This window comes from Melanotaenia boesemani, chromosome 4 (assembly GCF_017639745.1).
Source record: "Melanotaenia boesemani isolate fMelBoe1 chromosome 4, fMelBoe1.pri, whole genome shotgun sequence".
Lineage (NCBI taxonomy): Eukaryota > Metazoa > Chordata > Actinopteri > Atheriniformes > Melanotaeniidae > Melanotaenia > Melanotaenia boesemani.
The window spans coordinates 12398314-12421400 of NC_055685.1; the positions used below are offsets into that span (position 1 = coordinate 12398314).

Below are 23087 nucleotides of genomic sequence, written 5' to 3' on the forward strand. Positions count from 1 at the left end.
AGTTTGGAAAAACAATTTTCATTAGGTGAAAATGGTGCGAGTTCAGCAGCTGTTGGATGCAGAGAAAAGCCTTATTTTTGACAGACATGATGAAACATCGCTACCAACATCAAGGATCACACTCCTATTTTAATGTAAAATTGTTTCTGAAAGAAGCTCGTAATGATTTATTCTATGTTCATAGTTGCTTTTCAAACATGTTTTTACTTGTTACTCATTCTGTGTCAAACTGAGCCTGTTGATGAGTCACACTGTGCTGGTTGATTCTTAGTAATGAACACAAGTCAAAAGTGTTAATCCAGATAAATTTATCATCCTTCTGTGTAGTGCTGCTTGATAGGTTGTGAAGGGGTCTTTCAAATTCCAGCACTGGTTTGTGTTGGCAATAATGGCCATCTAGTTTTGAATGGAATCAGCAGACTCAGTTCAGAATTTATTGAGACACATTGGAAGTTAAAGTAACAGGTTATCTGCTTTCAATAACTGAAATCTGAAATCAATCAAAAGCCAAACAAAAATACTTCCCCAGTTGTCATTTATTTCTCTACCTGTAATGAAAGCGGTGAATTTTGCTTAAAGCAGATGACTACTGTATAAAGAACTCTTCTTGTGCAGTGAATCATAAATGTAAAACAATGATGAGAAGATGATGATGATGATGTATGTTCTTGTGACAACCAACTCACCCAGTGGTCCAATAAAATGTGAGATTTCAGGATTTCTTCAAGACTAAAATGGCAGAATCTTTGTTTAAAAAAAAAATCATGACCTCAATGAGTACAAACTCTTCAGGTATTACAGATGATCATACTGTCATGTAACGATTCTGTTCACTGGTAACAATCTGTACATAAATATATAAAATAGTTGTGGTATAAACTGGATTTATTTTACATTTCATTGCTGTCAATGTAGCGATTAAAAATGTGCAAATGATTGTATCTACATATCTTACAAAACAGTGGTCAAAAATGGCTTCAATATAAAATATTCAGTTCATATGTCAAGGTCCTGCAGGTTCCCCCAGCTGGGTCCAACTTTTACTTTGGCTTTGAGCTTCACGTAGAGTTTCACTGCTGACTCCATCTCCCTCTTGACTATCTGTGCAACCTGATGGACAGAAGAGTTTGGATGGCAAAGAATCTCTCAATAACATACTGATTGTAGACATATTTATCAGTCAAATGAACAACCCAAACAGCACTTTTCACACCTGTATGAGATCCCGTTCTGTGGTTTCGTAGATGAGCTCATCGTGCAGCTGTAGAACAAAGTAGGCTCCCCTGATCTGAGCCATCCCAGTTTTGGGCTGATTACGAGCTGATGTAATTACAGATATGATTAACAGAGTTAAATGTGGTCCTGTTTATATGTTCAGGTAAAAAGTTAAACTTACCTGTGTGTGCGTGCTGGTGAGACAGCTGCGCTGCAGGGTACATTTTTCGTAGGCGTTTCTGAATGTTCACGGTAGCAAGTTTAACAATGTCGGCTGCTGAACCCTGTACAGTCGTGTTCACTGCCTGGCGCTCCGCCTGAACGGGCAGTGAGACAAACAGGAAGAACAAATGTTTTTATAGTAGACAAAAAAGCATTTTCTGTTCAATTTTACATGTAAACATTTGGTGTGTACAAGCATGCTTACATGAGCTTTGATGTGTGTATTGGTGCTGGTGATTCTAGCTAAATATCTCTTGCGCCCCATCAGTGTCTGAACATAGCCATCCTTCATGCAGTTCTTTACGGTCTGTTTCAGAAAAGCATTAATCCCTGGGAAGGAAAAAAAAAAAGAAAGACATGGATTTAACTGTTTCAAAACAGCAATTATAAGTGCTTTTTATTCAGAGACCTCATGCATTTACACACTGATCCAGGCAGAAATCATGAGGAACACTTAGCTTTTCCCAGTACTTGCAATTTACCAGCACATATTCACTTAACTTGTAGCTGATGTGCACTTTTCCTTATATTGCTTCAAAGTTGGATTTAAAACTAAATGCATCTCATTTTCACATGCTCTATTGAGCCACATCAGTCCAGCTGTTGGACCATAAACTGAAAGATGAGACATTAAAAAGTTTGTGTTTGTATGAATCAATTCATATTTTCCTCCTTTATCAAACTAAATGGTATTTTTTTTCCAAATTTGGTCTGAAATGTTTAGATATCACAATTATATACAGTAAATCTATACGCTTCTCTGTAATAAGGATCTTTATTCATTGTGTGCTACCAGTCCACTCCTTAATTTGTATCTTTACCATTACCATATCTGAAACCTTAATAGTCAAACCTGCTTACAGGGACATGAAAAAGAAATAATTTTCTCAATTCTAAGGTTTCATGTACTAGGAGACAATAAAAAAAAAAAAAGAATAGCAATCCTTGCCAGATCTTAAACTTGGATAAATACACCAGATGAATACACATTACACTTTGTAATTATTTACTTAACTATGTGATAAACTACATACACGTCATGATTCAATGACTCGCAGAACCAACTTTAGTGGCCATTTTTTTACATTACATTTTCCATTTCTCATGTCATTCCAGAAAAACTTCGGTCTATTTTGTTTGAGTTTATTGAGGTTTGCAGCCTTTCATGTATATAAAACAGTCTTCAGGTTATACCACAGTATTTTTTAAATCAGACTGAAGTGTGACTGGGCCATTGCAACACCTTTATTTATTTATCTTTTTTTCCATTTTCAGCTATTCTGTCACAAATTTCTGTTGCTGGACCCAATTTCAGCCCAGCTTTAGCTGTCAGACAGATGGACTCACATTTGACTTAAAAATACTTTTCTATACAAAGAAATTCAAGGTCAGCTACTGACTGCACGGGGATCCGGTTTTGTGCCTGCCAAACAAGACCAAATCATCAGCCCTTCACCACCGTGCTTTACAGCTGATAAGGAGGTGTTTGTACCAATATGATGTGTTTGGTTTTCATCTGCTGTGCATTGTGGTCAAACATCTCTACTGTGGTCTCATCTATCCAAAGGACATTCTTTCATAAGCCTTGTGTTTGTTCAGATGAAACTTTTCGAAACCTAAGCTGTGCAGACATGTTCTATTTAGAGAGAAGAAGCTTTTTCCAGGCAAAAAGACTGAACCATATTAGTTCAGTCTTTTTCTAAGTGTACACTTAACATGCTAACTGAGGCCGGTAGAATCTGAGATGTAGCTCTTGGGTTTGTTTGCAGTTTCTCCTACCTTGGAGTAAGGGGTGAACTTGATGAAATGTCCACTTTTTGGAGGACTGACAAATGCTTGGATATTTTCCACTTGTGAATAGTCTCTCTCACTGGAGAATGATTTGTTCAAATTGTTTGGAAATGGCTTTATAACCCTTTCCAAACTGATGGACAGCAACAATTGCTTCTCTAAGATTACTGCTGATGTTGACGGTGAATGTGCCAGATCAGCAGACTGCCCAAATTTAATCAAATGCATTTGATTAGCAGCATCTGGCTGCTAGTTACCCTCTTGATACCCACGGAAGCAGCAAGAGTACCTTTTTGTTCACACACTGGTTTTGCATTTTGGATCAGTTTATGTTGAGAAATAATGATATAGTATAATATGATGTGTTGTTTTTAATCTGAGGTTGTATATACCTCAATTTAAGAACCATCTGTCTGTTTATTTTTATTAATAATCATTATGATTATGATAATTATTATGTCCTGATATAAACACCTTTAGGGCTAAAAGAGATATCATTTCTTTTTCTAATTGCAGAACATAATATGAACTGGATTGTGCTAAAAACAGGACCCCCTTATTAACTAGTAATGGGTCCAAGATACCTGATAAAGCATGATGATCTTGTAGTCTGAGGGAGTGCTTTATGACAGTAACAGTTTGTAAAAGGATTCATACAGCTCGGTATTTGACTGCTCAGTCCTACTGCGGTGTTGGTTTTGGTGCTACCTCTGTATCGGGCTTTGAAACTCTCGATGTAGCAGGCGGCATCGTTCTCCTCCACTCCCATTTGCTCACCCAAAGATTTTGCTCCCATTCCGTAAATGATGCCATAGCAAATCTAAAAAACACAAGTATACCCAAGTGAGCTTACAAGCTACAATCCATGTTTCTCCATTTATCTTGTCCTCTCTTTCCTAGCTTGTTGGACCTGTTTTGCCTGTTGTCTGAGGCTGTCCTGCACAGACTCTGGGTCCACACTTTTCCACTCTGCAGCAATGCAGCGAAACACATCTGCTCCTCCATTCAGCACCTTTCAAACACAGAGAATCCGCTATTTCACTTTTATTGATTAACTGAATTATCACATTGTCCTGCTGTGACACTGACTTGCAGGAGGCGTTGATCCTTTGAGAGATGAGCCAACACTCTCAACTCCAGCTGGGAGTAATCCGCTGCCAGTATCATCCCACCTTCAGTTCAGTACAGATAAGCATGATTGATGATAGTCTGAGACAATCTGCTTACATAAAGAGGAACAAATATCTCTTTAAAGCAATAAACAACTATATCATCATGCAAACCTGAAAAAGGAATGAAAGCATGTCGCATGCTGACAGAGAAGGCTGGGCCTGGTTCTGATGGTCCAGATGTGACTGTTGGCACCACAGAGTGTCTCTTCTTTCTGCAACAACATTTTAATTAAGTCTATAATTTTTAACCACTTTCACTCATCTCAACTCTCATCATAGTCAACTTTGAAATTACCAGAAAATTAAATGCATGCTCACTTGAACAGGCTCTTAATAATTATAAATGTTTTTATTCAGAAATACTACATGTAAATTTCCTATAATATTTTAATTCCACTTTGAATGGAATTTCCTTTAGGTTCAGCAGGATTTACGTTTAAACAGACCTTCATGTCTACGAACATTACCATTGTTATTGACATGTTAGTCTTTCTACAGGAAGAGCAGAATTCCCAGACATTTAAAGACAGTTGTTAAAGGAAGAGGAGATGTTACACAATAACACAACCAAGTTGTGGTCGTCATGGATGTGCACAGGAGCCAGCATCTAGTGGTGCTTCTCCATGGGCGTCACAAACAACTGAAGGTTAATTTTACCACAGAAATAATCCCTTCATGCCTTTATATGGCTCAGTTTTAACTCTACACCTGCATTGTTTTCAATTTTTCAGATCTATGAATTTCCTTTCTGTACATTATTTTATTTACTATAAAACTCATATTTTGAAGAATGCACCTACCCTGCTTTGGTGGTCAAGTGGAAGCCGTTGTGTGAAGGTGGGCTCTCACCTACCGCTGTGGGCATGCATATCTCAAAGTCTTTAGGGACATTTTGTATATTGGGCTCAGTGAAGCTTACTCTACCTAAAAACAAAAAGACACTACAAGTTATATAGCTACTTAAAGTCTACTTCAAAGTCACAGGATATGATTGATTACACTTATGTGTGTCTAGATTAAATACACATTCCAGTAAATCTTTGTGCATTATTGTGTACGTGTTTCACCTGTGGCCGTGTAGGTCTGGGCGATGGGGTATATCCTGTCCATCTCCAGGATAGGGTGATACTGCCTCTCCCTCTGCAGAGGGAACACCACTTTGGTCAAGGCGTTGGTGATCCGCCTCCACTCCAGAATTACACCTGGCAATGGGTGAAGGGGACGAAGCTTCTCCAGAATATCCTGATGTGGGAATTAAATCTCTTAGATCTCGGAAGTGATTGTACTGAATTTGGGATTTTTTTTTTTTTTTTTTTTTGTGATCAGTCGAGTCAGACCATAGGTGATATTGGTTGAAGAAATAAGCACAACTGAGTCACCACAATTACTGCATATGTATTTTCCCCCCCTACATTCAATATTTTTATGTAAACTTTGAACAGTGACATGTGGTCAGGGGAGGCAGGTGAGGCAGTGCCTCAAAACATACAATAAATATTAATATTTTCCACTGATCTGTGTTAAAAATGCATTTTCAGTATGACTAACACGTTTTTGACAGTTTATTAAGTAAAAATTACCAAATTTGAGTATTTCCCGATCAAATCCAGTGCAAAAAACCCCGGTGGAGGCACGGGCGAGCTGTGCCTCAGCTCTGGCTGTGCCTCAGCTCTGACTGTGCCATCCAATACAAACTGGGTTGCATGACAAGTGCCGTTTTCTGTTCCTCAGCATATCGTCAATATGAACTTTACAGAAATATTTGTTATACACCATGACTGTCTACAGTCTGTGTAATGTATTTAATGTATTTGTGAGAGAAATATTCCCGTTTCTCGTACAATAAAGTGCAGAGAAAAGTCAGCAGGTGAGGCAAACAGTACTCTGCCTCACATCAAGGGGTGTGTGAGTGTTGCCAACTTAGCGACCTTTTTTTTGTTTGTTTTTTTTAAAGCGACTAGCAACAAATCTACGACTTTCTCAGTATTGGAGACTTTTGTAGACTGACGTATATGAAAATAGTTTATTCTTCTCAATGAGGAGTGGGTGCTGCTACGCAGGCTCCTCTCCTGTCCAAAAGCAATCAGAAGAGGCTTCTGGCAGCAGCAGCAGCTGCATTCAGAGCAGGAGATGATCACCTGTTTCATGACCAGGCTGAAAATGAAACGTTCAAAGCTGGTGAAGGATGATCTCGCTCTGGCTTACCGTCAGATATTAATGTCTATTAATGAAGAGTGTGGAGGAAAACAAATGTTGTGAAATGTTGCAGCCTCCTAATTAGAAAACAACCTATACTTAATAAAATTAAACTAGAATAAAAGAAAATATTACCCAAAGAATTTGTTTTATTTTTATTAGTTTTGCCTTTTTAAACATTTTTAGCTTGTCTTTTTGTCCATTTTTGCCTTTCCCATGACATTCCTCTCCACAGCAGCCTCCATTATTATGTACCAGGCTATAATGCACATTAGATGCTGTCATTTAGCGATTTCTAGCGACTTTTAGGACAGCCAGTAGCTACTTTTCTCACTGAAGAGCTAGTAATAGTAGGTGTGTGAGTATAATTGAAAGAGGAATGCTGATAGGATATGAAGCATTACCAGTAGTTACATGCTGTTGAATGAATATTGAAATAAGATGCTCTTTTCAGTTCTTACAATTGTAAATCAGTGCCTCACCAGCCATAAACTTCACTGACTTTGAATCACCTTTTTTGCTGAATTGTGTCTAATAAATAAATAAATTTGCCTTTGTATTTTAAAAGAAGGAAAGAAAATTTTATTTAAATATGGGCAACATAAATTATTTTGCAGTGTGGTAAATAGTTGCACCTTGGTAGTGCTGAATTGCTTTCCGAGTCGTATTCTGCCACCACCTCTCCTGGTGTAGCCCAAGGTTTTCTTACTTCTTGCTCCACCTACATCACCATTTGGAGGAAGGTGGAGCTCCAAGAACAGCACCTATGATGTAAATGTGAACAAACATAGTTTAGAAAGTGCTACAGTTGTCTCAGAAAGCATAGCTGGGGTAGAGAAGTCGTCTCAGACCTGTGCTATGTCATCAACGCTGGTGAGGGAGAAGCTGTGTCCAGCCAGGCTGTAAGCTTCAGACTCCAGCGCTGAGAGTTTGGCCTGCATCACATGTTTTTGTCTTTCACACTCTTCAACACTGAAGCCAACTCCATTCAGTTCTAGCAGGGCCAGACAAACCTGAGAAGGCATCTCTATTCTCCTGAAAAAATCTGACATAAACGTACAATAATGCTGAAACAATATCCAAACACCTCACTTTCACCACAGGTCTTAAAGTAAGCCAGTTTTTTTTTACCGAGTGTGCCGTCTTCCTCCAGCAGACCAGTGAGATGGTTCATGGCAGCGTGTGTGAGCACACTCTTGGTCGCTGCTCTGACACGAGGACAGTGCGAATGCTCGTTCCCAAATCCATCCAGCAGAGGTAATTCTTCAGGACAGTAGACAGTCACCATGTTGGGGAGAGTCCTCTCCTCACTGCCAGGGTCCAGCAGCCAACATGCAACCTACAGCAGACATCTGTCACTTGCTGCAATGTGGAACTTTTCTAAGAGATTAATTATTTCTAAACAGTGTATATTTCCATTAAAAAACACAGTTTTAAAAAAAATTATTGTTATGGCAAAAGCATTGGTATAAATATGAGATAATCCTACAAACAGGAGCAGTCCTGTTTAACTATTTGGACAAACATCTAATGCCCTTTCAAAAAAGAATGCTGACAAACAAATGTGATATATCTGAACACAAAATTTCACAGAAAATCTTTTTTATTTATTTATTAAACACAACCAACAGTAAATGTTTTAATTCTATGTGTAAATATCTTTCAGAAAATATGACGACCTCCTATAGTAGAAAAAAATATCTTGGAGGTGCTCTGCGCAGTTGTTTATAAGATGTTTTAGAGTTTTCTTCAACATCCTTCCTGATTTAAATGGCCCCATTTGGGCCTTAAAACATCATTTCCATAATTCAGCTTTTTCAAATAAGCAGTTTGATTGTGGGCGTTTTGGAAAGTCCACTATTGATATATTTTCAGCTATTAGATAACTAGCCTTACATTATCTTTAAGTATTCTTTGATATGTTGCAGTATTAATGTCTGCATGTGACCGGCTCAATTGCTGAGATGGAGGATCAACTCTTCCACCACCGTGCAGCACAGCTGGTATGAATTATCATCCTTAAATTATGCCTTTACTTGTTAATTTTGCAATAAACAAGTCAAAAGCATTTTTGCTCTGATTTAGAACAGCAAAGGCTGTTTCCCTGACACTCCCTCCACGCAGGTCAAATTTTAGCAATCTCCATCTCATTGTAAACAAATGCCCTCTGTAGTGCAGTAGTTACCTCCAAGCCGGTCATGAAACACTGGGGGTCTTACAGACAGATGAGAAGTTCTGAATGAACTGGCAGTGGTTTAAAATCTGTTACAGAGTTTGGATTTATAAGTAGAATCATATACTTGTATGATTAAATCAATAGTTTGAACGTCATCTTTTAGTCCCTTGCAAGACCTTTTAAACACAATGAACAGCAGACCCTGGGTATCAGAGGTTTAATGACTGTTCTGTCTAAGGAGCTTGTAATAATTGTAGATTTATGAATTTAAAAGGTCTGATAAGTGTTTTACCTTTTTTTCCATGTTCTGGTTTTCCACTAATTTACACCAAGCTTACAATGCGAAATATGACTTTTAGGTGTCATTTGAGTTAGAAAATTTTAATAATAAGCTCAGTTTTAAAAATGAAAAAAATTTCTTTGTCAAAATATGGTTTGTCCAATAAATAAATGCTAAATGTTTCACAGAATTTTCTTCAACCCTACTCTTTGCACATATGATTTAATTTCCTCACCTTTGGATCTTCACAATTTCTCTCCAAGCTGATGTTGCAGCTTCGTACAAGCGTCTTGTACATCCTGATGATGTCATATGCGACCACCACATGCACCTCATTTCCAGCTGATTGTCCGCTCAGACAAACCCTCACCTGTTCCAGCCTTTCACTTACTGACAAATCCTCATCCAGTGGAGGAGGAGCCAGACTTGCGCTCAGACCTGACAGGTATCGAACAGGGTGAATTGAGGAAATGCTTTTAAAGGCATCACTGTGTATAACAATGTGCACGCGTATGTCGGTACCTTTGCTCTGCTCCTGCTGTAGAGATATATAATATGCATCTCTGGCTCCCCAGCAGACAGATAGTCCAATCAAAACAAGCCCTTCATCGTCTCTTACAGGAAACCCGTCGGCCATGTTAGACTTCTGATGAGCTGCTGCACAGAAAGGAAACATGGATGACGAGCCTGCATTCAACAAATATGAACTTCAGTTGGGTAATAGTTGAAGAGGCAAGAGCAACAATAAAAACCTCCCTCCACAAGTAGTTGTCAAACAGGATGAGTGCTGGATGAAATTTTAATACTCTAAGATAATGTGACATTTGCTCTAGTTTCGGTTACCTCTCTTGTGTTTCCACCCTATTTCCTCCTCAGGCTGCTGTCTGTGCTCTGTCCTCTTGCAGGCCAAAGCTAGAGAGAACCTCTTCTGTGTTTTCCATTCTTTAATGAACGTGTCAAACAGGCACTTATCACTTGCTACATCTATGATGGAGAATGCCCCGGAGTTGCTGGAACAGAGTGATGCATCCTGGGACAACTGAAGAGTAAAGCTTTCAAGCGCCCCCAGCGACTCTGTGTCAGAGGGAGGCCTTGGTTGCAGGGAGGGAGGAGAAGAACATGCTGCAGGAAAGACGAGGTTCTGGCTAGGTTTGGTTTTTGAACTTGACTGTGGAGCAGACTTCAGTTCCATTTTCGTTAACCTAGTTTCCTCCTTTTTACTGTCAGATGCAGAAACAGCTGCTGGCAGATGATCATGGTGTCCTGTGTGCGATGTGGGACATTCTGTGGTCGTCCATTTCTCTTGAAAAGGGTTTGAGGGAGTAGATTGTTTAAGTGGCTGAATGGCAACAGGTGACTGGACAGATGAGGTGGTCAGTTTGACTCTTGGTGTTACAGGAGGGTTTTCTTGAGTTGGAGGAATGAGGTCACCAGCAGAGCCTGGTCTCTCTGTTAAATTCTTGCTGTCTTGATTTGAGATTTGTCCCATTTGAGAGTCATTCTTTGAAGCATCACACTCTTGTGACTTTCTTCTTTTTCTTCCCAGTTGTATCACTGGTTGTGGTAACACTGGACAATCGGCTGTCCTTGTAGAAGCAGCTTGTGTTTCATAAGATGAGGGGCCTGGTTGGTCTGACATACTAGGCCAACGGTCAAAGATCTCTTGTAAGCCTGGACTGCAATGAAGAGCACTTTCAGGAGCATTTTGGATATGTGGATTTTTAAAAACTGCAATGTCTGAAACTAAAATCTCAATTTCTTCTTCCCCTTCTGTCTCTTTATTTGTTTTCTTCTTTATCTGCTTTGCAATTTCACTGTCTTCATAAACCCTTCCATGATTTTCACCTGGATCAACCTGTTCATTAATAAATGGTTTAACTTGTTTAGTATGGACTTGATTACTATCAGCTTTCTCCTTATCATACTCATTCCTTGTAGTGGTATTAAGTAGTTTTGGACAGGGTCCAGACTGTGAATCTAGCAGCAGTTCTTCACACAGATTATGGTCTTTGTTTAGCTGCTGCATCTCTTCCTCCCTTTCAGTCCTCTCTGTGTGTCTCAACAAACTCTGCCTCTCCAGAAAGTGTTCACCTACCAACAGTGAGTCACCCCACTCTGACAAGTTAAAGAAGGACTCGCCCCACTGGACTGCCTCTTGCTCTTCAGCTTCCTGGTTGGCAAGAAGCTCACTGCGTCGTCTGTGTTGGGTTGATGGAAGAGGAGACTCAGCTCTTACTTTCTGGCTAACAGATTCGTCTTCATCTGATTGATCAGGCAGCTGGTGCATATTTGGAGCTGCCAACAGCGGGCTGTCATACATGCTGTCAAACAGGAAGCTGCTGCTTCTGTTAGGACTCTCTGGAGCTGCTTGATTAGCATCAGGAAGCTCATAATCATCTTCATCTTTACCTTTGTCCACGCTGTCACTACCAACTGGACCAGGTGACATCTGTTAAAATAGGATGCTTTTGGTTTTTAAAGATGCTGATCATTTCACTGTATTCATGACCACCACATAATAGATGACTGCAGTCACTTACCTGGTGGCTGGCATTAAGGATGAGCTCCATCTGGCTATCTGTGACAGAAATATTAAATCTTGGAGATGCAATGCCAGAGCCTTCAAAATCATTTCTTCTCTCATCTGGGATCCCCTCTTGCTCGGCAGCTGTTTCTACCCTTTCCTCGTCTCTTACTTCTTGCATTTCTACCAACTGATCTGTACATCCATCACTCTGATCTGTGCATCTGTACTTCTGCTGAACAATCATTCTTTCAGTCTGAGTGTCCAATTCAAAGCTGTCACCAAAGCTTTCTTCTCCCATGTTAGCTTGTCCTTCAGTTTCTTCATCTGTTTTATCACCTACATACAGCTCAGGCGATGAAAACTTCTCTACCTCTCTGGCATCAATCCTCCTCCTCTTGGCCTCAGGAGAGAGTACGTGAATAGAGACAGGAGGGACAGAGGGGGGAGAGTCAAACATATCTGCACGTGAAGGTGCAGGAACAACACAAGTGTTTTCTTGCACAGGGCCAGGATGAGGAGCAGCAGTATGCATCTGACCTATTGGTGCTGAATTTTGAACAGATGAAAACACTGTGGGTTTTGAGTTTAATGTCTCAGCAGACTGTTCTTGCAGGCTTTTGTCAGTTTGTATGGATTGGAGAACTTTGCTTAGGGCTCTTGAGTGCTTTATTCTACCAGGCTGCAAAGGTGATATAGTGAGGCTTGTGAGACATTCTCCTTTTACTGTGCTTGTGGACATAGTTTGTTGTTGTTCTAGTCGGGACCTCGGGGCTCTAAAGCGTGGGGGTGACGCTGGAGGAGGTGAGGGTCGAGGTTGTGGCACCAACTGAGGGAGGGGGCTGGATATAATCTCAGCCAACTCCTGTGTTAGGCTCGTTTCAACAGCAGGGTGATTTAACTGATGATTCTCTTGTCTAATTAAAACACTTCTTTTACTTGGCTCTCCTTCTTCTGTCTCTTCTTTTTGTCGTAACTCTTTGTTCTCTTGGTATCCTGAATTTTCTCTCCTGCTTTGCACCGATTTATTTATTCTTTCTTTGGTTCTTTCTATGGACACCTCACTGACTGTTGGTTCAATAATGTCAACATTTCTGGCTCCTCCTTTTTGCCCATCACGTCCTTCAACCATCCTCTTCTTGCTTTTAACATCTTTCTCACCCGCCTCTCTATGGTTTGTTGTGACTCCACTCTTTTCATGACGTTTAGTGCTGTCTGTTGGCATTTCATGTGGGCTGAAATCAGAAGTAGATGAAGTGTCTGAGTCCTTATTGCAATGATTGTCAGAGATGGAGACAGAAGGAGACTCTGGTGGAAGTGCTGCTGGATCCCATCGAACTCCTAACTGAGCCAGGTCTTCTTGAAGAAGGAGCCTTGCCTCAGACACAATCTCAACAGCTGCTTCTTCTTCTGTCAGAGCCCGTCCACCGCTGACCCACACGCAGCGAAGTCGTCGTCTTTCCGCTGCCTCCATCTCACTTTCATCAACAGCACGCTTAGAGCTGATGAAGACACAATGGACAAAACTTTCAGAGACGTTTAAAGGACTGTATGCTGTTAATCTTTCAGATTTTTTTCTAAATGAACTGAGGCTAATATGTTTTTTAAGGTGTGTGGAGCAATGTGTACTCACACCAAAGCAAAAAATACAATCAAATAAAAAACTTGATCTTAAGTATATTGACACTTACCATGCTTTTAGGTTTAAAGTAATTGTTTAGATGTTTGCCACCCTAGATGGATCAGATTCCTAACTGCATATGTTATCAGACACTATACAATCATTGCTGTTTTCATTGGTTGTTTGTCATTCTGAGAATAACACGCCTGCTTTGGTAGAAGCATGAACTCGAATGCATCAGGACGTGTGAATGATATCACTTTTAAAATTACCGTGAGCCGAGCTAACAAGTTTTGCATTATAGCACTTTGGTGTCTTTGAAATTTCTAGCCCTTATTAAAACAAACTAAACTAACTAAACTAAAACAATAGGCAATGTCAGTTTTAGTTTGTTATCTTTTAATATCTCTATATTAAAACTATTCCTGTATAACTGCTGTTAAAAGGAGCATAACATAAACTACAGGAGATGCTCTGTAAGTTATGCTGATATAGAAAATCTACCTATTAGTTTAATTTTAAATTAACACAACAGAACAAAATCCTGTTTACTGCTGTATCGTATGACCTCTATCAATACTGTAAGCTTTGGGGAAACTGAGGAGACTTACTGCTGTAGTTGTAAAAAGGAAAAATCTTTTTTATCTGTGGTTGAGGGGATTTTAGCTACTTTTTGTTTCATAACTCACCAAGTGTTTTAATTTTTTCAGAAATCAACTGGCTTCAACATTTGATCTCTTCCTTTTGTAGTATTGTCAATTATATATGAATGATTTGCAAATTATTAGAATCTGTTTACATTTCCATTTTGTAAAACATCTTATTATCATATTAAGTATTGTGAGGGGACTTTTTCTTTGAATTACTAGAATCAAGTAAAACTAATCTGTGGCCTTTCTTAATGATCACCAGGAAACGCTAAACAACATATATCCTTATTTAATTGGACATTTTTACTTAGCAGGTTGCTAAGTAACCATAGTAGGTTACTTAGAATTAGCAGGTTGATAATCATTACACAATAGCAGAATAAGCATTACACTTGAACAAATATCATAAAGTTAAATTACATCCTTTTGGGACACACAGACAGATAAAGACCTACCTCTTAAATGGGATTGCATTCCGCAGAGCTTTCTCTACATCAGCTACAGTAGCTCTGGCTAGTTCAGCAATGGTGCAGAGACCTTGGGCGTAGAGCGCTCTGGCTCGTGTTGCGTTCAGAAGGGAAACTCTGACCAGGTCAACAAGTTCCCTCTGGACTCCAAAGCTCAGCCTGGTCTGGTACTGAGACAAGAGCAGCTCCATGTTGTGCCAGCCTAGACGCTTGCAGAATACCATTACCATACCTGAAAGAATGGCAAAAAGGTGGGAAATTTCCTGGTTGCGTTCACATAGATTCCACTAAATTCCTTGGATAATATGAACCCAGAAAATCTTGATCTGAACCACATTTAGGTTTTACACTACAGTCACACAACCATCTTAAAGCATGCACACATTCCTCTAAAGAAATAATGCCAAAAGCCTGTTTCTTGTTACAAGACGTCATTGTTGTTGCTGCCCTTCCTGTCTCATTGTGCAGAATTAAAAGACAGTGTATTTTATATTGTAATGTGCTGTGTTCTAAGTTTCAGAGACGTTGTTCTTTGTGCATCCAAACTCTTAGCAGGCCAAGTATGTACCTGCATATGTGGAAGCAGACTGCTGGAGGGACTGTAGCTGTCCGCGATTGCAGTTGAATTTAGATGCAACAGTTCCCAGAGGTACCTCATTCACCAGATCCTGGAGAACAAGAGTGGTAAAAAACCTGAAAAAGGATTGAAAAGAAGGAGACCATCCATCAGTGTGGCTATCTTTAGCAATCATATATTTGGTCAATGTTTTAATGTTTTAACAATGAAACAGAAGAAGAATATCTGCAAAGTGCAGTTAGCAAAGAGAAGATGGTCATATATTTTGTGTGCAGTAATTAACTAATGTGTGATTCACCGTTTATGAATGGCCATCTGTCTACTCTGCTTCTCTGTCTTGGCAACAAGTTTGCCACTGACAGATCGTGCGAGAAAGCCTTCCTGGACACCAACCAGCTCTGCCACCCTCTTCATCGATGAAGGCAGCTGCTCCCACAAACAGAAGAACTGATACCAGTCTATGGTAGTCCATTCTGCATATAACGGGGTGATCTGAGAAGAATTCAGAGTTTTTTTTTTTAAGTTTTGTTACATTAACAAAAGAAAATTTTTGAGTAATTCTATCATTTCTGTTTGTTCACAACAAAATTATGACTGATACACTACTGGGCATGTTTTCAGATGAGTGAAAGGAATCAAATGTGTACCAGATAAAGAAGGTGCAAATCATTTTCTAGTACAAATCCTTTCATGGCCCGCTGGAGATCTGCAAATATTCCTAGAGCCTCTGGAGGAGAGAGGGAGGAAGAAAGGGTGGCAGAGCCGAGTTGGGTTGGACAGTACCGCTCATCTGGAAATGACATGAGGGAAATATGAGAAAAGCTCACAATAATTAAGCTCCGGCTACATATATGAGCTATGATCAAAGAATGTTTGAGTTTTTATTAACTGTGAGAATGACTGTAAAATAGCTACTCCAGTGTCAAGTAAAGAGTAAATATAGCAGATGATAAGAAAAAAAAAATAAACACTGTCAAAACTGTCAAATCACCTGATCCGTCCTTCTGAATACTAATGAATTCATTCTCCATCAGCCATTCAACACAGGCCTCAATAGCTCCTCTGTTTGTCTCTTCATCAGCTTCTTTCTTGCTGTCGCATTTCATGCTGGCGGCTAGAAGTGAACAGGAAGCATACAGCCGTACATCCTGTGGAGTGCTGGCCACACCTCCAACAATTATCTGTGAGTTTGAATTATGCAAATAAGGGCCATAAAGCAATTGCAGATATACTGAGGCAGCCATTTGTAAACTAACTTGACCATAAATCACCTAAAATGGTTATAAAAAAATTTTTTGCAAAAGAATGAATTAACTGAATCTATTAACACAAAATTAAGTGTTCTAAGTTTAAGGAGGATATTAACAATACCTCCAGGATGGCTCGGAGCATGCTAGTGGTGACACCTTCGCCTTCCCTTCTCACCAGGCAGCTGCTGATGGGCTGAAGAGCCCCCTGAAGGAGACTAATACCTCTTTGGCGCTCTGATTGCTTACATACCAGCACACTTTCTCCTGATATGATGCCAAAGAAAAGATACTTTAGAAACCCATAACAGCAAAAAGCCAGAGATAACCCACTTCTTGTTTAAGCCATTCTATACCTGTAGTGTCCACTCCTTTTCTTCCTGCTCGTCCAGCCATTTGTTTGTATGTGAGCGGGTCCAGCAGGCGTCCATTGAAAGTTGGGGTTCGAATGATGACTCTGCGAGCTGGAAGATTAACCCCTGAAGAGAGAGTAGAGGTAGCAGCCAGGACTCTTACCAAGCCCTGACGAAAAGCTCCCTCCAACACGTCACGCTCATCAAAAGTCAAACCTGTAATGTGAAATACTTTATTATTTACAAATAAGATAAAAGAAAAATCAGTTCAGTCATTGAGTTTGAAGTTGTTAAAGTGAGGCATGAATGTCTTCACCAGCATGGTGGAATGCCACCCCCCATGGCACAGTGCGCTGCAGAATGGGATCTAAACCGGCTGGAGTTTGTCTTAACTGGGCTATTACATCCTCTAGTCCCTCCTGATCCAGACACGCCGGCTGAGGCCCAGCCTCACTCTGACGATCTGGAACAAAGACAACACATTTTCTAAAACACAACACTTACATGCAAAGAAACATGTACAATCTGCAGAAATATCACATATTGGAATGTAAACCATTTTTTATACAAGCCACAGCGTTACTTCATCTCATTCTGAAAGATTATATATAGAAAATAATCTTTACATACCAGTATGTCTGAGTTTATAAAACTCTCTAGCGACTGTATCTGCCAGTTTCTCACACCAGTTCTTGGAAGGGCAGAACAGCAGCACAGAGTGGCCCTCTCTGACTGTCTCATAACACAAGCTCACAATGTGGTCATCATCACCCTTTAAAGAGCAAACACATCAATCAAAACACATTCAATCTGTTTCTTATGAAGTTGGCATGATTTGCAAAGTGGAAATAAAACAGAAAGCAATTATTTTCAGATCACTGAAATATTCTGTTTACCTGAGGATAGTGAACAAATATTGAAGCATAGTCTTTCTTTTGCTCATTTGAGTTTGGTCCAAAGGAAGCATTTTGGGGAGAAAAGATGAAAGATAATATGGAGCATTTCTTAAAATACCATGGGAAAGACTGGGAACTTAAACTTACAGTAGGAGTCATTCAATCAAAACTTCTCTTTGGAAATCATGGACTATGTGTCGTCTGATTAACAGTTTAATTGCCCTTTTCTGTTCATTTTAAAGCCCCATGTATTGTAAAATCTGAAAATTAATTCAATAGTTCATAAAACAGTTACAAAGAATAAGCAGCAAGTACACCCTGTCAAAAATATCCATCAGTCAGTCAACTCTATGACATGGTAGAAAGCAGTGTTATGACATTTATGTAAGTTCTCCCAGCTTATATTAAATAATCACAACTATACATTTCATTTAAAATTGCGAAAGCCAAAAGGAGAGTCTCCAGCATTTACCAGGGAAGGCCTTACATAACTAAAACACACTGTATTACTAGAGAACAGTTCCAATGAAAAAAGCCCAGGTGCCTGCCTTTAATCCAGATCTGTTGATACTAGAAAACTTTTGACTCATCATATAAAGAAAAATATACCAACTGAAAATGTGTGCTCTTGAAATATTTCCTCAAGCCAGAAAGGGAAAAAAATCACTTTCAAAACCACAGCAACTGATCTATTCAGTTCCTCTATACCTACATATCTGCTGAAAGATAAAAGTGAGGCAACACGTTGATAAATATGTCCCACCTTAATTTTTCATAAACTACTGGCATTAAGTTCAAGCTAAAAACATTCACTGGTCACTTTATTAGGCACAGCTGCTACTACCTGGTTGGACCCCTTTTAGCCTTAAGAACTGTTTTTGTGTCATAGATTCAAGGTGTTGGAAACATGCCTCAGACGTTTTGCTCCATACTGAGATGACAGCATCACAAAGTTGTTGCAGATTTGTCAGCTGCACATTTATGAGGCCGCTGGAGTACAGTGAACTCCTTGTCATGGTCAAGAAACCAACTTGAGATGATTTGAGCTTGCCTGCTGGAAGTAGCCATTACAAGGTGGTACAAGGTGGTCATTAAAGAATAGACATGGTCAACAATAATACTCTGGTAGATTGTGGTGTTTAAACCATGTTCTGGATTGGCAAATATTCCATTGGCGCCTTAGTGCTTTTCACAGATAAGAGCAGGTTCACACTGAACACATGTGACAGAGGTGAGAGAGTCTGGAGACACATGATGAACGTTCTGCTGCCTGTAACATTCTTCAGCATGACTGGTTTAGCAGAGGGTCAGTGATGGTCTGGGCTGGCATATCCTTGGAGGGTCACACAGACTGTGTACCCTGACTGCCACTAGGTACCAGGATGACCATATACTGCTACAGTGGGACTTGGGTTCCTTCTGATGCATGACAATAGTAGGCCTCATGTGGCTGGGATGTGTAGTAATTTTGCTGCACTTTTTGTTGGAATGACAATAAAGTTCTATTCTATTCTGTGTCAGCAGTTCCTACATGATGAAGATTTTGATGCTATAGACTGGCCTGTCTGTTCACTAGACCTGAATCCAATCCAGCACCTCTGGGATATCGTCTCGTTCCATCCACCGTTGCACCACAGACTGTCCAGGGTTTGACTGATGCCCAAACCCAGGTCTGGGAAGAGATCCTTCAGGAGAACATCTGTTGTCTCATCAGGAGCATGCCCAGACGTTGCATACAGACACGTGGAGGCCACACACACTACTGAACCTTATTTTGAATTGTCTTAAGAAATATCCATAGAAGTTAGGTCAGCCTGTGATCTGATCTTTCCGCTTTTATTTTGAGTATGACTGTGAATCCAGACCTCCATGGGTTAATGATTTTAATTTCCAATGATAGTTCCTGTTATTTTGTTCTCAACACATTCAGCTATGTAATGAATAAACATTTTCAAATGGAATATTTCATTCATCAAGATCTAGGATGTGTTGTTCAAGTGCTCCATTTTTTTACAATATATGTTTGTTTTTTCACACAATGTCTTATCAAATTATTGTGTTTAAACTATTTGGAAAACCATTTAGTCGTTTTTTGAATGTCACATCATTAAAAATGGGGAGTTTATTGGATCATCTGTGAACTGCTATCCACTTCTGTTACCTTGATATGGAGAGCAGGGGTAAACTGCTGGACCACAGAGAGGCTCTTGTCATAGATGTTACAGCCCACTTTAAGATGCTCCTGCAAAGGTACAGGTCTGTAATCTGACTGGTAAAGCTCTGCATCCAACCAGCCAGCCAGGAGTGAGAGGTTTGGCAAAGTGGCACTCATACCAATTATCTGTATACGCTCAGAAAGAGACCTGTAGAAATATCAACAATTAACACATGTGGCAGAAGCATAAAATTAAAAAAAACTGTCCATCAAACAAATTAATAGACACAGACCCTGTGGTGTTTTGTTTCTGTGCGATATAGAGGATTTTGGTTAGCAGCAATTCCAGCAGGTATCCCCTCCCAGAATCTCCAACCATATGCAACTCATCTACTACCACCACACCTAGCAACATAAAAATAACACCTAAATGCAAAGTCTGTAATGTGCTGTAATACCTACCACAAGGTGTTCATGAGCAGGTATTTCTATGAGAGTATATGTGATTGCCTTTGCACAATTATTGCAAATGCCATACCTAGGAGACTCATGCTATTTTCTTCAATGAGTCTATTAATGAGAGAATTGGCTTTTTCTATGGTGCAAACAGCCACATCCAGCTTTGTGAATCCTCCAGCAGCCGACGTGCTGCCCATGTACCCCTCCACTCGAACTCCTGCCTCTTCAAATATGCTCTATAAGAAAAAAGAAAATAGACTGACATCTATACATAAACAGCACATCAATAAAAACATACTTGACTTTTATGCTTCTGTCCATCGCTCCTTCACCTGGAGGTAGTGCATCTTCTCTTTGGCCACAGAAACAAAGGGCAAAATGAAGAGAGCTTTTCTCCTGGTCTCCAGAACACGCTTCAGCATCAGCAGCTCTGACACTAGGGTTTTGCCGGCACTAGTAGGTGCTGATATCAAATAAATGGTGAATGAAATAAAGAACAGTGTTTTGCACAGCAATGTGTAGAGCAGGGTTACTCAATCCAGTCCTACGAGAACCGCAATCCAGCAGGTTTTCCATGTATCCCTGCTCCAAAATACCTGACTCAAATTAATGAGTCAGTGTGCAGAACTTCATAGGCTGTTAGATCCATTTTATTTGATTCAGTTGTGCTGAAGCAGAATACATTGAAAACCTGCTGGATTGTGGCTCTTGAAGGACCGGACTAAGTAACCCTGGTGTCGAGAGATGTTATGTTCCATACCCGAGTACACCAGGTTACCTCCCTGCAGCACCTGTCCAACAGTGAGGCACTGAGCCTGCCACTCAAACATTTGAGTCACTCCATGTTTCTGATAGCGCTCCAGAACAGGCTTTGGTAAACCCCAGTTGGATAAAAAGAGCTTTTCAGCTTTATCCACAGGAGCACATAAGGCCATGACTGCAACAGAGCAAAGGGTACAACCGTTACACCATTAGGTTAAACTGTTGACAGGAGTCTTAAATATAAACCCTACACTTGCCCTAAAATCTGCCTGGCTCTTAGATCTGGTGTTATATAATATACATAATTTTGCCTTGTCTTTGGCTTATCTAATAGAAATATGAAGTGGAAACTCTAAGGAACAGATATGATACAAAATAAAAGTGTAAATGTGTGTTGAAGCCCTTATTTAAGAAGGATCTATGTATAAAATCTTCTTTCAGTGCTGTCTTTGCGTGTCCTTTGTGCTTACAGGATTAAAAACCCTAAATTAGCATGTGGCAGCAAGTTTCAACACACCAATTTTTCCTTCTACGATAAATGATCTACACTGGCAAAGATGTACAAGGGATAAAAAAAAAAAAAAAAAAAAAAAAACACACAAAGAGAGAAAGATGTTCTTTTTTTAAAGATTGTGCCTAAAACACGTTACCTGGGTGTGGTAGGGTGTCACTGACAGTGCTGAGCTCCAGTCCACTAGGGACAGTGAGCACAGAGGTGGATTGATTCTGTAATATTTGCTGGAGTTTGGCCTTTTTCATAGCTGCTGCAAGACGGGTGGGACTGAACAAGATATAGTCTCTGGAAACATCCAGAAGTGGGTCAGTATTCTTATTTGACCCATGTTTGTCATTTCTAGGAGAAGAGTCCTTTCTTCCGAGTGTCTGTCTATTTAAATGGAGAGAGTGAGTAGAAAATGCTACCAAAGAATATAACATGTAATCAATATGAAGGAAAAACAGAACAATGGTATTCAAGCAAAAGCTTACTTGCTTGAGCTGACAGCTTTCTGACTGTTTTCTGTTTCTTGATAAGACAGAAGGTTGACACAAGTGGAAGGTTTTGAATGGCTGTTTTCTTTATCCATCTGAAGATGATCCATTTCCCCAGAGTCTTCACTGAAGAGAAGTTTCTGAGCAAGGTCTCTGCATTCTGCACTCCATCCTGGTCTCTTACAATCCTTCTCCTTTGAACTACAGGCCTTGTGGGGTCCCCCGTCTGTGGGCTGAAGAAATACCTTGTCCCTCATCTGCACTAAGCCACTCTCAATTTTATTGTGTGAAGTCCGTGCAAGGGGTCGTGGAGGAGCAAAGGCATCTGAAGATGTTGATTCTTTGTGAGCATGTCTGTTTACTGTTGTTGGACAAACATTGTGGACCACGGCCTTTACGGGATCGGCAGCATCCAAAACCTGCATATCTTCATCAAGAGCTAAAGTAGATTCCCCCAACTGAAACTCAGCTCCACCAGCCTATTACAGGAAATAATACACTTTTTCTATCTAGTCACAGATTAAAAACAAACTGAAAACAAAAACAAAAAAACAAAACAAAAAAAAACAAAACAATGAAAACTCCGACTAAAGTGTCATACTCACCATTTGGCTATTTCTGCTAACGTTCTGGGATTTGACAGTTTTATTTGACCGATTCCAGGTATTTTGCAACAGTCCATCTCCATCTGGGGGTTCATCATTGCTGTGTTCGGAAGTAGGTAATTTTAGCACACGTACGATTGACTTATTTAAAGATTTAAGGGTTTGCCATGTATTAAGAGTCACTATATTTTTGTTAATCAATCACTAACAAATGCCAATTGAAATTATTATCTACACGTACCTCATTTTCTTTTTTATCTGATGCTGTCCCATGTAAGTTTTCTTTTTCAGAGGACCCGAGGTCATGTCGAATAACTTGTACTGGTTTTGACAAAGGCCAGAGTAAGTGGATGTTATTCAACATGACATTCAAAATAATTATTTTAATTTAATTATAAACTGTATCTTAAATTTGGAAAACAAACGTCACTGTCTAACTGATTATTTTGCTGCTATGTATAAACATTCTTTCTTCTGTGCTTAACAAATATCAAATCAAAAGGACCGCCGGGGTGTCCTGCCGGTGTTTCACTAAAAACTGTCCGATGTGACATTGGAAGCTACCTATTAGTGTTCCTATGTCACTTCTACTGGTAGAACAACAACCCCTAACCCTAACACAACATATTTGAGTTGAAACTAATTTGTAGTAACATTAAACATTTTGAAAATTTGCATCAGATATCTGAGTGTTGATTAATTTAGTTTTTGAGATGTTTTGAGTGAAAA

At 39.7% G+C, this 23087-nt stretch overlaps 1 protein-coding gene across 5 annotated transcripts; it reads right to left on the minus strand.

Moving 5' to 3' along the window:
- Window positions 1–518: 518 nt before the first annotated feature.
- On the minus strand, window positions 519–22862 carry polq (polymerase (DNA directed), theta). 5 transcript variants are annotated; one of them, XM_041983137.1, is made up of 35 exons: window positions 22600–22862; window positions 22359–22458; window positions 21751–21986; window positions 21414–21649; window positions 20762–20938; window positions 20334–20464; window positions 20081–20237; window positions 19836–19947; window positions 19549–19750; window positions 17122–17263; window positions 16808–16954; window positions 16495–16707; window positions 16263–16405; window positions 15883–16072; window positions 15539–15681; window positions 15190–15383; window positions 14883–15007; window positions 14303–14546; window positions 11593–13078; window positions 9896–11501; window positions 9575–9709; window positions 9288–9490; window positions 7728–7935; window positions 7448–7641; window positions 7232–7360; window positions 5468–5642; window positions 5201–5324; window positions 4512–4612; window positions 4318–4400; window positions 4139–4240; window positions 3937–4048; window positions 1643–1767; window positions 1397–1532; window positions 1214–1320; window positions 519–1110 (listed from the first exon to the last, which is right to left on the minus strand). In XM_041983137.1, the coding sequence occupies exons 1-35, from the start codon at window positions 22662–22664 to the stop codon at window positions 997–999; spliced, it is 8097 nt and encodes a 2698-aa protein (XP_041839071.1). In that variant the 5' UTR covers window positions 22665–22862; the 3' UTR covers window positions 519–996. The 5 variants fall into 5 exon arrangements, with proteins under 5 accessions (XP_041839071.1, XP_041839070.1, XP_041839069.1 ...); XM_041983136.1 differs by having other exon boundaries at window positions 9575–9706; window positions 15871–16072; XM_041983135.1 differs by having other exon boundaries at window positions 15871–16072.
- Between the last annotated feature and the right edge of the window lie 225 nt (window positions 22863–23087).